This window comes from Oncorhynchus kisutch, linkage group LG23 (assembly GCF_002021735.2).
Source record: "Oncorhynchus kisutch isolate 150728-3 linkage group LG23, Okis_V2, whole genome shotgun sequence".
NCBI classification, from domain to species: domain Eukaryota; kingdom Metazoa; phylum Chordata; class Actinopteri; order Salmoniformes; family Salmonidae; genus Oncorhynchus; species Oncorhynchus kisutch.
The window spans coordinates 36,119,039-36,134,335 of NC_034196.2; the positions used below are offsets into that span (position 1 = coordinate 36,119,039).

Here is a 15,297-nt window from a genome sequence, read left to right on the forward strand (position 1 = left end):
GGAAGCTTGTGGAAGGCTACCCAAAATGTTTGACCCAAGTTAAACAATATAAAGGCAATGCTACCAAATACTAATTGAGTGTATGTAAACTTCTGACCCACTGGGAATGTGATGAAAGAAAAAATAGCTGAAATAAATCACTCTACTATTATTCTGACATTTCACATTCTTCAAATAAAGTGGCGATCCTAACTGACCTAAGACAGGGAATTTTTACAAGGAATAAACGTCAGGAATTGTGAAAAACTGAGTTTAAATGTATTTGGCTAAGGTGTATGTAAACTTCCGACTTCAACTGTTTATTTTATTTTATTTTATTTTACCTTTATTTAACCAGGTAGGCAAGTTGAGAACAAGTTCTCATTTACAATTGCGACCTGGCCAAGATAAAGCAAAGCAGTTCGACAGATAAAACGACACAGAGTTACACATGGAGTAAAAACAAACATACAGTCAATAATGCAGTATAAACAAGTCTATATACAATGTGAGCAAATGAGGTGAGAAGGGAGGTAAAGGCAAAAAAGGCCAAGATGGCAAAGTAAATACAATATAGCAAGTAAAATACTGGAATGGTAGTTTTGCAATGGAAGAATGTGCAAAGTAGAAATAAAAAAAATAATGGGGTGCAAAGGAGCAAAATAAATAAATAAATTAAAATTAAATACAGTTGGGAAAGAGGTAGTTGTTTGGGCTAAATTATAGGTGGGCTATGTACAGGTGCAGTAATCTGTGAGCTGCTCTGACAGTTGGTGCTTAAAGCTAGTGAGGGAGATAAGTGTTTCCAGTTTCAGAGATTTTTGTAGTTCGTTCCAGTCATTGGCAGCAGAGAACTGGAAGGAGAGGCGGCCAAAGAAAGAATTGGTTTTGGGGGTGACTAGAGAGATATACCTGCTGGAGCGTGTGCTACAGGTGGGAGATGCTATGGTGACCAGCGAGCTGAGATAAGGGGGGACTTTACCTAGCAGGGTCTTGTAGATGACATGGAGCCAGTGGGTTTGGCGACGAGTATGAAGCGAGGGCCAGCCAACGAGAGCGTACAGGTCGCAATGGTGGGTAGTATATGGGGCTTTGGTGATAAAACGGATTGCACTGTGATAGACTGCATCCAATTTGTTGAGTAGGGTATTGGAGGCTATTTTGTAAATGACATCGCCAAAGTCGAGGATTGGTAGGATGGTCAGTTTTACAAGGGTATGTTTGGCAGCATGAGTGAAGGATGCTTTGTTGCGAAATAGGAAGCCAATTCTAGATTTAACTTTGGATTGGAGATGTTTGATATGGGTCTGGAAGGAGAGTTTACAATCTAACCAGACACCTAAGTATTTGTAGTTGTCCACGTATTCTAAGTCAGAGCCGTCCAGAGTAGTGATGTTGGACAGGCGGGTAGGTGCAGGCAGCGATCGGTTGAAGAGCATGCATTTAGTTTTACTTGCATTCAAGAGCAATTGGAGGCCACGGAAGGAGAGTTGTATGGCATTGAAGCTTGCCTGGAGGGTTGTTAACACAGTGTCCAGAGAAGGGCCGGAAGTATACAGAATGGTGTCGTCTGCGTAGAGGTGGATCAGGGACTCACCAGCAGCAAGAGCGACCTCATTGATGTATACAGAGAAGAGAGTCGGTCCAAGAATTGAACCCTGTGGCACCCCCATAGAGACTGCCAGAGGTCCGGACAGCAGACCCTCCGATTTGACACACTGAACTCTATCAGAGAAGTAGTTGGTGAACCAGGCGAGGCAATCATTTGAGAAACCAAGGCTGTCGAGTCTGCCCATGAGGATATGGTGATTGACAGAGTCGAAAGCCTTGGCCAGATCAATGAATACGGCTGCACAGTAATGTTTCTTATCGATGGCGGTTAAGATATCGTTTAGGACCTTGAGCGTGGCTGAGGTGCACCCATGACCAGCTCTGAAACCAGATTGCATAGCAGAGAAGGTATGGTGAGATTCGAAATGGTCGGTAATCTGTTTGTTGACTTGGCTTTCGAAGACCTTAGAAAGGCACGGTAGGATAGATATAGGTCTGTAGCAGTTTGGGTCAAGAGTGTCCCCCCCTTTGAAGAGGGGGATGACCGCAGCTGCTTTCCAATCTTTGGGAATCTCAGACGACACGAAAGAGAGGTTGAACAGGCTAGTAATAGGGGTGGCAACAATTTCGGCAGATAATTTTAGAAAGAAAGGGTCCAGATTGTCTAGCCCGGCTGATTTGTAGGGGTCCAGATTTTGCAGCTCTTTCAGAACATCAGCTGAATGGATTTGGGAGAAGGAGAAATGGGGAAGGCTTGGGCGAGTTGCTGTTGGGGGTGCAGTGCTGTTGTCCGGGGTAGGAGTAGCCAGGTGGAAAGCATGGCCAGCCGTAGAAAAATGCTTATTGAAATTCTCAATTATGGTGGATTTATCAGTGGTGACAGTGTTTCCTAACTTCAGTGCAGTGGGCAGCTGGGAGGAGGTGTTCTTATTCTCCATGGACTTTACAGTGTCCCAGAACTTTTTTGAGTTAGTGTTGCAGGAAGCAAATTTCTGCTTGAAAAAGCTAGCCTTGGCTTTTCTAACTGCCTGTGTATAATGATTTCTAGCTTCCCTGAACAGCTGCATATCACGGGGGCTGTTCGATGCTAATGCAGAACGCCATAGGATGTTTTTGTGTTGGTTAAGGGCAGTCAGGTCTGGGGAGAACCAAGGGCTATATCTGTTCCTGGTTCTAAATTTCTTGAATGGGGCATGTTTATTTAGGATGGTTAGGAAGGCATTTAAAAAAAATATCCAGGCATCCTCTACTGACGGGATGAGATCAATATCCTTCCAGGATACCCCGGCCAGGTCGATTAGAAAGGCCTGCTCGCAGAAGTGTTTCAGGGAGCGTTTTACAGTGATGAGTGGAGGTCGTTTGACCGCTGACCCATTACGGATGCAGGCAATGAGGCAGTGATCGCTGAGATCTTGGTTGAAGACAGCAGAGGTGTATTTAGAGGGGAAGTTGGTTAGGATGATATCTATGAGGGTGCCCGTGTTTAAGGTTTTGGGGAGGTACCTGGTAGGTTCATTGATAATTTGTGTGAGATTGAGGGCATCAAGTTTAGATTGTAGGATGGCTGGGGTGTTAAGCATGTTCCAGTTTAGGTCGCCTAGCAGCACGAACTCTGAAGATAGATGGGGGGCAATCAGTTCACATATGGTGTCCAGAGCACAGCTGGGGGCAGAGGGTGGTCTATAGCAGGCGGCAACGGTGAGAAACTTGTTTTTAGAGAGGTGGATTTTTAAAAGTAGAAGTTCAAATTGTTTGGGTACAGACCTGGATAGTAGGACAGAACTCTGCAGGCTATCTTTGCAGTAGATTGCAACACCGCCCCCTTTGGCAGTTCTATCTTGTCTGAAAATGTTGTAGTTTGGAATTAAAATGTCTGAGTTTTTGGTGGTCTTCCTAAGCCAGGATTCAGACACAGCTAGAACATCCGGGTTGGCAGAGTGTGCTAAAGCAGTGAATAGAACAAACTTAGGGAGGAGGCTTCTAATGTTAACATGCATGAAACCAAGGCTATTACGGTTACAGAAGTCGTCAAAAGAGAGCGCCTGGGGAATAGGAGTGGAGCTAGGCACTGCAGGGCCTGGATTCACCTCTACATCGCCAGAGGAACATAGGAGGAGTAGAATAAGGGTACGGCTAAAAGCTATGAGAATTGGTCGTCTAGAACGTCTGGAACATAGAGTAAAAGGAGGTTTCTGGGGGCGATAAAATAGCATCAAGGTATAATGTACAGACAAATGTATGGTAGGATGTGAATACAGTGGAGGTAAACCTAGGTATTGAGTGATGAAGAGAGAGATATTGTCTCTAGAAACATCGTTGAAACCAGGAGATGTCATTGCATGTGTGGGTGGTGGAACTAATAGGTTGGATAAGGTATAGTGAGCAGGACTAGAGGCTCTACAGTGAAATAAGCCAATAAACACTAACCAGAACAGAAATGGACAAGACATATTGACATTAAGGAGAGGCATGCTTAGTCGAGTGACCAAAAGGGTCCGGTGAGTGGAGAGGTTGGTTGGTGATTTAGACAGCTAGCCAGGGCATCGGTAGCAAGCTAGCATAGGATGGAGGTCTGTTGTTAGCTACCTCTTGCGTTCCGTCAGTAGATTAGTGGGGTTCCGTGTGGTAGAGGGGATTAATCCAAATCACACAACAACAACAAAAATAAAAACAATAGATATAGTTATAGAGGCCCAAGAAGAAAACATAATAATAATAATAAAAAAAAAAAAATAATAATAATAAAAAAAAATTGTCCGATTGTCTATTCAGATAGCAGCCGGTAAGACAGCTAACGGTTAGCAGGCCGCAGATGGGCGTTCAGGTAACGTCGCGACGGAGGAGCCAGCCGAATAACTCCTTCGGGTAGATAACGTCGGCAGTCCAGTTGTGAAGGCCCGGTGGGGCTCCGCGAAAGCAGTAAAACGGGTCCGGATAGGTGACTGCAGCCCAGGTGTGATTGATGGAACTCAGGAGTGATTGACGGAGCTTGCTAGCTCCGGAATAATTGATGTTTGCTCCGGAATCGACGAAGGCCGATAGTCACACGGATAGCAGCTAGCTAGCTGTGAGATCCGGGTATGAATGTCCAGAGAGCAGTCGAAATCCAAGGACATGGAGAGAAAAATTGGTCCGGTATGTTCCGTTCCGAGCCGCGCTGCGCCGTACAGAACTGGCGATAGATTTTCGAGCTAAAGGATAGCTGATGACCACAAACCGTGGTTAGCTGAATACTAACGATTTGCCAGTAAAGGAGCTAACTAGCTTCTGAACTAGCTTCTGGATTAGCTTCTGGCTAGTTTCAGGCTAGCTTCTTGGAGTTTCTGGCTAGCTTCTTGGAGGATTACAGATCTGAGGTAAATAATACTTTTTTATAAATATACATTGGTGAGGCGGGTTGCAGGAGAGTGTTTTGAAGATGAGTTGATGGAAAATAAAAATAAAATGTATGTGAAAAAGTTGTAAATATATATATATACAGGACACGACAAGACGAGGACAAAAGACGTCTGAACTGCTATGCCACCTTGGTCACCTCGGTGTGTATATGTATCCTATCTGTATCCCATATACAACTGTATATGTATCCTGTCTGGAGTGTTTTGGCCTAAAGATGTGTCGGATGTTTCTGGCTACCTTTGTTTTTATGTAGTTTTGTGTTAATAAAGTAACATTGGGAGGAAGTCATCGATGATTGAAAATGGATATCATTGCAGGTCTGTGGGAGTGACATGAACATGAACTAATATGCCTGTGATCTTCATGTGTGGAGTGAGATTGCAAGTCACAGCGTGGGTGACATTGCACGTGCCCTGCTTCACATTCAGAGATCCCTATCCTTTCTTCCCATGCTTCGGCACAGCTCAGGGCAGCTGAAAGGGGCCGGTTTCTCTGCACCTGGTTGGATAGCATCCCCAATGCTCCCCATAGACCCTGCCAAGCCCTGATGGAACATTGTGGGTTGGCACTGATTTATTTTGTGCTAATGGGTTTGTGATGGCAAGGATTGCAGACTCCTAGATCCAGGAGATGTTTGTCACAGTGATGCCTGTCAGCCCATGTTGCCCCTCTGTGGTCTCCCCCTAGTTCAGAAATATTGAATCAGTTTTGTCTGATTGTGTGGTCTTTTAACTCGTCTCACTGTCAAATTCTGCTTATTATTTTGTAATACATTTTTCCATCTTGACAGTTTTCTTTTTCAAATGTCTACTGATAGAACAGAGATGCCTTGAGGGTGAGTTTAGAAGCAGTGTAAGTTCTTCTAGTTCTAGGCAAACTATTTGATGATTGCATTAAATAATCGTGGAAGCTCATATTAGAGTAACTCTCATGACAAGTTTTACTGTGCTTTATTGGTTGCGTGAGGAGTGGATTTCATTTGGCGAAAAAGAGTACTCCCGCGAACACTGTATTACCTTCTCATGTTGTTTATTGTGTCTACGTTTCATTCAAGATATGGTTGGAGTTGCTTTTGTGTTACAGTAGATGGACTACCACTGCAGCTACGGGTGGATTTATTTTCCCTGGTTTTTGATTTGTTCCCTTTCCCATGCACAGGGACCCAATAGGCAGTAACTAGAGGGCTACTGTAATGGGGCTGTATTTGATCGATAGCCAAGCCTTCAGGGCGTCCTGTCCAGATGAAAAGCATCTGACCGTGTCGCTGTTATCACACCACAGATATGCCACATTCAGATGTACGGGGTAGATAGAGGCTACAGAGAGGCAGTGTCAATTGTCACCATAACAACAAAAACAAGAATCCCAATTGCCCCCCCCCCCGCCTCTTATTCCCCAGGTTGTTGCTTTAAATGAGAATGTGTTCTCAGTCAACCTGGTTAAATAAAAATAAACACGGTGCCATTGCTGAATCTGCCGTGATGTCGCACAGATGCAGTAAGATGAAGTTTCCCCTCGCTCTACCTAGACGTTGGGAAGCCATTCGATGTGCCTTACTTGAAAAGGCTCCATGGTAGTCGCTGACCCTGACCACCCGTTACACTAGCATTGGTTGCTTGGTCAGACTTCCCTCGACCTGCAGCCAGGCTGTAGAGTAGACCCTTGGACAGCCCTCTTGCCATAAACACACTGAACTGCTGAGAGAAACCCATTTGTCTACTGTGCCTGTCTTCTTGTCCACCATTATGTTCATCTGGCCTTTTCAGTTTATGAACGCTGTATATTCTGTTTGACATTATGTGCTCGGTTTGTTTAAGCTATTACTGCGAGAAGAATGATCTCCTTTAGGATATTCATCTACTGTATTTTACTCTTAAACAAGCAGTGTGGTGACAAACGGAAAGCGTGTCTTCTTAGGGTCAGAAATTGTGCTGAACCAGAGGATTTGTTCTCTCGGAGAAGAATGCTATCCAATTTTGTGACGCTGTGAATCCGTGGGAATATGTAATGGTTCTACCGGCTGTAAAATTAGCTTAGAGCGGCCAGTTGGCCAGGGATGACCTCAGCAGAGGTCTGCGTGTAAGACAGCAGCGTTGCTCTTCAAGCATCTCCTGGCAGCCCCTCTGGCAGGTCCCCCTTAATGAGCTTCGCAGGTCAGGAGAAAGTGTAGTGCGCCGTTCAAGCTCCCCAGCTGGAAAGTTGGTGGACACAGCAGCAGTGTCTTGTACAGCACAAGACTGTTTTGCTTCTCAGATACATTTTTTTCTGTGTGGGGCTGTGGGTGTCTGCAGTATACAGTCTCCCTTGTTCTCCCTGATATGTCTGTGTTGAGTGCCTGTGGGCTTTGTGTATCTTCATGTCTACTGTGAAAAGTGATAACAGTAGTTCCATTCTTGCATAATGTCAATGATTTAATCCATATTCTCAACATATTTTTGACTTGCGAGCTTATGAGTTCAAGAGCTCGAGATGCAAGACAAATTCCCGAATACAGTAAGAACAATAAAGTGACCTAAACCACACTGAGCTGGATTGGAGATTCTCTGCTCTGTCTGTAAGGGTCACGTGCGATGTAAGCTGTGAGGGGGGATCATGAAAGTGTCGGGCAATGCAAGCTGACAGTGGCACAGCAAACTCCGGGGGTCAGCGGCTCTGCTGCCAAGAGCGGGGACATGTCTCACACTCTCTGACTGCTCAGGCTTGTTGCGTAACTCCTGTCAAATTCTATTGGAATGTAGAACCACTGGTCAAAGAGTACTTTGCACAACAAAGCCAATGTTTCTTTTGATCAGGGGGCACAAGGGAACACTTTGAGAGGAACCAGGCTTTGGAGTGTGGGAGGTACAGTTAGTTCTGACCTCTTTCTCCTTTGTCCTATTCATGCAGTCACTCTCTTACGTAACACTGGGAAGCCACTAGGCCTCGTCATGAACGTTCCCAGGCCACCACCTGAACTGCCAGGCTACTGCTTCAGTGACTGCTGTACTGTCCCTGGATGTACTAATGTACATACCATGCTCTATCTAAAGAACACTGCTGAATGGGGAACTTGATATGTTTAATGTAAAAATGGGTGGTAATGTCCACATCCTCCAATGCCAGAGCCTCAAGCACATTGGACATTGTACTCCTACTTTCACCCTAACCAGACCTTGTTATGACAAGCATATCTGAATTAGGCCCACATAATTATACCTACGGAGGAGCAGCTTCTATGGAGGAACTGTGAATGTCTTTGAACTTCAGTGTTGGCTTAGCTAACGTTGGACCAGAGCTAGCTAACGTTGGACCAGAGTGAGCTAATGTTGGACCAGAGCGAGCTAACGTTGGACCAGAGCTAGCTAACGTTGGACCAGAGCTAGCTAACGTTGGACCAGAGCTAGCTAACGTTGGACCAGAGCTAGCTAACGTTGGACCAGAGCTAGCTAACGTTGGACCAGAGCTAGCTAACGTTGGACCAGAGCTAGCTAACGTTGGACCAGAGCTAGCTAACGTTGAACCAGAGCTAGGTAACGTTGGACCAGAGCTAGCTAACGTGTTAACTATGGTATCCTTAACAAGCATTGAAAAAATGAATCCATTCTAATTAAAAATCTCTCCCTAATTTCTTAATCATGTTTGTAACGTCAGTAGCTACAGCAGACTACGCTTGGTAAGGAAGGGCAGACACTGGAATATGTTGCTGGATGACAAATGAGGGCTTTGCATAGGCGCTTTGTGGGATTGGAAAAAAAGACCTGGAATGTAAAAGAACGTTATTAACTGGTTCCTTTACTTTTAAAATAACTGTTATGTTCCGAAACAGTATAGATCACTTCTGTTCTGCTTCTGTTCCTCAATTTTTATTTGACGGTTTTCAGTTATGTTCCCTGAAATAGTTCATACCCCTGTTTGGATGTCTTTATAAGTCCCACCCGGTTGTGGCTGTTTGGAGAGTGAAAGACATTATATAATGATAATCACACTCTGCTACAAAGAGCAGGATACCCCTTTCGCATTTTGTATAGAACTCCAAACCCATCCTTTATCATTGTCCTCCTGATAAAGCCATGCCGTTGACAGGGGGAGAAAGTGATTATGTACAGTCAGTCAAGGGTCCTGTATCTACCACCATCGGGACGATTGAGCCGTCCGAGGCAATGAAGGAAAAAGGTGCACACTGGTAGATTTTCACATTGTGTAATCTTCTCTGTGGCAACAAGGTCACCTCTGATAGAGGCTCCTGTTTCCCCAGCCGAACGGTGCTGTTAGCTGGTGCTAGATATCTGCCTGATGCATCTCTATTTTTCTCACTGCGTCGCCGGGCCATGTTCGCTGCTGACTGATGTAATTGTATAACAATTGCAGAATAACTGCCATCCCAGTCACTGCAGTCCATGACGTTCTTTGTTTGTGTCTTCCTATTCATTCAGTTGATTATGTAATAATGAGTGCAGCTAACCATTCATCATGCGGCAGGGTAGCCTAGTGGTTAGGGCGTTGGACTAATAACCGAAAGGTTGCAAGTTCAAATCCCCATGCTGACAATGTACCAATCTGTCATTCTGCTCCTGAACAGGCAGTTAACCCACTGTTCCTTAACTGACTTTCCTAGTTAAATAAAGAAAACATTTTAAAAAATCATGTCGCCAGAGAGGGAGAAGAAAAAGATGACTGTTTTTGATGTGCAGAGAGCAGCAAGTTGTCGTCTATAAACTACTTTCAATGTGTTCCATTTAAGAACTCAGTTTTCATAGAAAATCAGAATTTGATCCAATTTAAAAGGGGTTGGTACTTTTGTAAGTGTGTTGGTGTGATGACAGTGGGTTCAAGTAACGTGTCACCGATATGTCCACTTGTGATGTGCAAATATGATGCCTGTGGTCATTTTCAGTTAGCAGTCTTTTCAATGGACTTATCCACATGCCATGATCACTCCACTCATTCCACCTGGATTTAATCTGGATCACTTCATATACAATTTTCACGCTGAATCACTCACTATATTACATTCATAATGATAGTAGAACGACACACTTGCAGACAACGGTAGCACTCAGTTTCCTTACAAAGACACCCGAGGATGAAAGAGTTGATTAGAGATTGCAGCAAACTCAACGTTTTACCCATGTACCTTGTAACACAATGGGTAATAGACCTATAGTCCCCTCACAGAGCGAGTGAGTGTCTCCCAGGACACACGACTGTTCTCCCAGTGTATTTTTCTTCCCTCACTGAGCAGTTATTGTCTCCTTTCCCTGTACTGCAGTGTTAAATATATACTAGGGCTATCCTCTCACCAAAGTACCTTCTTCCAGGACATCGTTTGTTTGTGTTCTCTGAAGTTGCTATTTTCCCCACTGAGTCTAAAAAAAGGCAAAGCCTCTGGAATCTTCCAGGCTTCCATGACATTTTGTTTTATACAGAAAGTAATTGGGTAGAGTGAGGGGGAGAATAAGTCTCAAAGCTCGCTACCAAATTTCCTCTGATCTTCTCTGTCCAGGCATCTGCAAGTCAGTCTTGTTAAGCATCACGCGGATCCCATGGCTAATGAAATATGCTCTTGTCTTCTGCGGCGCGGGTGAAAAATGATATCTGCTCGACACAACCCAGCACATCAAGGTCATCCGGCTCTAGTGCAGAGATAATGATCAACCAGGCTCTTCTGAGGGAGATCTTTGTAATACAGGCCTTTTTAAATATTTAAACAGGCTGTTAATGAGATGAACCTCAATTTGATATGTATCTTGGCTTCTCAATTAGGATTCTTCATAAGAGATACTGGGAATTAGCTGATTATGATATTGAAAGTTTGCATAGTTTCTTTGTAAAGTATGTGACACACAACACGTAGCCTACATGTGATGTGACAATTTTTACAAATGATCCCTGCTGGGATTGAACCCACGACATTGGTGTTGTTGGCGCCACGCTCGTACCAACTGAGCCACTTCGGCAGTGTCTTAAAGCTTTTGGTCGGGTTGAGGGCAAAATATAAATGTCGCACAAACAGTAGAGCACCTTTATGTGATATCAACAATAACCTCATCTGAATAACCCACTACCTGTTCTGTCCCCAGCTGAGTTCCTGTGTAACTGTAGCAGCGAGGGATCTCTGGATCTAGACCGCTGCGACCGCAGCACAGGGCAGTGTGTCTGTCTGTTGGGCTACATGGGACTGCGGTGTGCTGACTGCCAGGAGGCCCACTTCAACAACGGCACCACCGGCTGCATCCCCTGTAGCTGCGACTCCTACGGTGCTCTTGGACCCCTCTGCGACAGGTGAGACTTTTCATTAATGTGTGCGTTATCAGTGTTTACCAGGTATTCCAGACAAATGGCAAAATGTATTCCATAGCAGTGTCTTCATGGTTTACAAATTATTGCCAATGTAGTGGAGGTATCTATGGGTAAGACGTTAGGTTAGCGTGTGAAAGTTCCCCGGTTGGACCAGACCAGCAGTCTGGTCTCATGGGACAACGCTTTAGATGTTTTTACAGGTATGATAACTAAAAGGTGCGTCATCTAACATCACATTGTCTGCAGTACTATTGTCTTTCATGTGCTCCTGCTCTACCTGTTAGACTGGTGACTCACTCACCTGAACCCAGGGTTGTGTTCTTTAGGGCACACATCTGAAAACGTTTTTGCATCGCAAACCGGATTTGAGTGTTTATTGGACGTATCCAGGTAGTCCCTCCCTGTTTCAGTCTGTTTTCTTTAATTTGGTGCTTTATGAACTCCAAGGAAGAGGTACCAACCCCAAGACATTCCCTGGTAAAATAGAGGTTAAATAAGCGCAATGATGTCACTGCAAAGTCACAACGAGGCAGGGAGTTCCGTCTCTGTCTCTTCACTTGTGTGAGAAAATACTCCCTCGAGAATGTCCAAAGTTGTTGTGCCTTAGCGTGCAGTAATTGTGTGTCCCCGGGGCTATTGACCTCTGCTTGGTTTCAACTGTCATTTTTCACCTGAAAGGCTGTGTAATTTTCATAACAACTGTAATTTCTCTAAGTCTGACACAATGGTTGGGATTTTGGGAGTTTCAGTTTGACTTCCCTGACTCCTATAGAAAGTTTTGTTTAAAGTCTATGCTTGTAGGGGTTGTTGTTTATCCGATTGGTATTGACACTGGGGAAACTGTGTACAGCGTAACTACTGAGGACTCTGAAGCTGTAATTAGAGTGTAACACACCCCACCATTCTAGTGGGGCTGTGAAGAGAAGATCAGCAGTCCGGATGAATGAATGGTGTTCCAGTTCCATTCACTGCTTATATTGTGCGGTAGCCAGAGATTCTAACATTAATTTAATCACATCCCTTTAGTATTATCCCAGGGATCACTATTACAATCATAACCAATTCCACCAAGTTTCCTGAGTCTTTATTCCCTCCTACAAACATGTTCTTTTGTGGTGTGTGTGTGTCGGGTTGGGATGACATACCATTCCTACATACAGTACATGCTTAAGTGTGTATTTCGGAGGGAGAGCATGCAATGGATGTGTGCATTCTATACATTGATACTATAGCATAATATCAGATGGTGTTCAAGCCCATGACCATAGACTCTTTCAATGTTTTTGTTTATCTCTTTAGAGTAGCTGTTTCATACGTCTTCAGTTCTTGTCCCTTACTACCCCCATTGCTGATGGACCGTGTATGATGCATTGTCATGTGACACTTCTCACCCAGGTTAATGTAGCATGAAATGAAGACCTGGTTAATGTAGACATGAAAGACTTAATCAATAAGGTGCGAGGAGATGTGGTATATGGCCAATATAACACGTCTAAGGGCTGTGCCTAAGAACAGCCCTTAGACGTGGTATATTGGCCATATACCACAAACCCCAGAGGTGCCTTATTACTATTATAAACTGGTTCGTAACGTAATTTAGAGCAGTAAAAATAAATGTTTTGTCATATCCTTGTTATACGGTCTGATATACTACGGCTGTCAGCCAATCACAGTTCAGGGCTCGAACCACCCAGTTTATAATAAAGCTTGAATCCCTGGTCTATGACTTACTGACAGGCATCTTTACGGATCTATCAGTAAAATAGTGCAATATTGAGTTTGTTTGGAAAGAGTGGCCATCAGCGGCAGACATCAATCCCCCTGCTGTGCTTTCAGTGACCTTCTCCCGCTGTTATATTTATAAATGCCAGTGCATCTGTCAGCGTTTTTGTGCTGCCTATTTTGTCTCTGGATTGTGGACAGATTGTGAGTTCATCTCCTGAGGATGTTCTAGGATTCCTGCCCAAATGCAACCGCAGGATCAAAAAAATCCCTCAGTGCAGGTGAAACACACACACACACAAACAGTAGCATATCCTTTTCCCTGCCCAAGCAATCTCAGGTTCTATCTCAAGGCCTGTGAAGAATAGGTTGTCACTTTTGGAAGATGCCACTGTAGTCATGATTGGAAAACTCAATGATGGCAGGAAAGTTCAGGATTCAGTCATTCCCCGCCAAGAAAACAGCTAGTCCCTGTGTAGCAACAGCAACTCAGAAGTAAACTGTTTTCATAACCTTGCTGTTGTGCCAAAGTGAAAAGTAAAATGCTCAGCTTTCCTCAGCGGTGGACAAAGTTGGGAAACTGTTGAAATTGGTACTCTCCTACATTCCTGGCTGACCCGCCTGCACGGTAAAGGAATGTCGATGAGACCAGAGAGTGGCTGAGCTCCACAGAACCTCACTATACCACAGAACATTACTATACCACAGAACCTCATTATACCACAGAGACCTCACTATACCACAGAACCTCACTATACCACAGAACCTTACTATACCACAGAACATTACTATACCACAGAACATTACTATACCACAGAACCTTACTATACCACAGAACATTACTATACCACAGAACATTACTATACCACAGAACATTACTATACCACAGAACCTCACCATACCACAGAACCTCACTATACCAAGCAACATCACCATACCACAGAACCTCACTATACCACAGAACATTACTATACCACAGAACCTCACCATACCACAGAACCTCACTATACCAAGCAACATCACCATACCACAGAACCTCACTATACCACAGAACATTACTATACCACAGAACCTCACCATACCACAGAACCTCACTATACCAAGCAACATCACTATACCACAGAGTTGAACAGTGAATGGCAACAAATTGACAGCCAAAGTGGGAAGGCAGTCAGCAGTATGTTATATAAGTACAGTGCAAGTCAAGACCCCAAAAGTCAAGGCTCAACATTTGTGACACATAGAATGGAAAAATATGTAGACAAAGTTCAAACAGGAGCCTGCATCGTATTGTATCTGTATCCATCGATCAGCTGCCCCATAACACCATCGTTATGCCCCCAGCGAGCGACTGTGTTCACTGTACTCTCGGGACCTTTCAATGTCGACCACCCCCATACCCTGTCTCGGTTTCCCAGGGGATCCCTCCCTGACACACTCGTACTCTGTTGCTTTTGACTATTGGCTTATCAACATATTTTTGTTGTACTAGGTAAACTGGAAAAGAGGGTCTGCAAAAATTACTATAGTGTTTATGGGGAAGTATATTCCTGCTGTCCTGAAATGGTTCCTCTTTACAGTTCTGGCTTTTTTCACTGCAACTGAGAACTTCTCCATCCAGCCTCAAGATGAACCATCTCAAGGGACTTCAGATTGGCCAACAACCATAGTAGTTGGGGTTTATAGGGCCCTATAAAATGCTTTTAAATTTCTTCCCAAATTCCATTTTATTATTTCCAGGTTTGTCCCCCCCCCCCCCCCCCCTTTTTTTCTTTATGTATATATTTTTTGCTCTCTAAATCATGCTTTTTAAAGTGGAACATCCAATTTAATTGTTTTTCTAAGTCCACAACAATGCTTAAACCACATCTGGGGACCACTTTTGAAAAAATATTTAGAATTTGGGGTCTTGTTACCCTTTAATTCCAGTCTGCACCAAGCAAAAGGCTGTTGGTTAGTGGTGTTTTTGTAGTGCACATATGATGATAGAGTTAGCAAAACAAATATCCATTGGATTGATAATCATATCCTTCTGCCAGGTAAGCATAGGCTACTTTATAGTTATCATTTTAATTGAGAAGGTTTTTGGGAAAGCCTTTCCATCTACCAGAAGATTTTTCATTAGCATCATCAATAACGGCTACACGAACTGGTAGCTGCTCCGTGCACCACACATACAGGTGGAATTCTCGTTGCCTCTTCAGTAAGTTACAGGAAATACGAATCACTGACACGTTATGTCTTATGATAAACCTGGGAAAACTATTTCATTTTCAATATATTTAGTTGGTTCCCTATTAAGTTCGATAATTTAAAAAAAATATTGCTGAATTCCGTTTTGTCTGAATTCCATCCGCATTCTCCGTA

The 15,297-nt window shown here is 43.8% G+C and overlaps 1 protein-coding gene across 3 annotated transcripts in view; it reads left to right on the forward strand.

Annotated features, from left to right (window-relative positions):
• The window catches only part of si:dkey-220k22.1 (multiple epidermal growth factor-like domains protein 9), an 86,123-nt gene that overhangs the window by 3,962 nt on the left and 66,864 nt on the right, over positions 1-15,297 (forward strand). For all 3 annotated transcript variants that reach the window (XM_020457252.2, XM_020457253.2, XM_031802803.1), the window contains one exon: positions 10,989-11,190. In XM_020457252.2, coding sequence (XP_020312841.1) covers positions 10,989-11,190 — 202 coding nt within the window. The remainder of the gene's footprint in view (positions 1-10,988; positions 11,191-15,297) is intronic.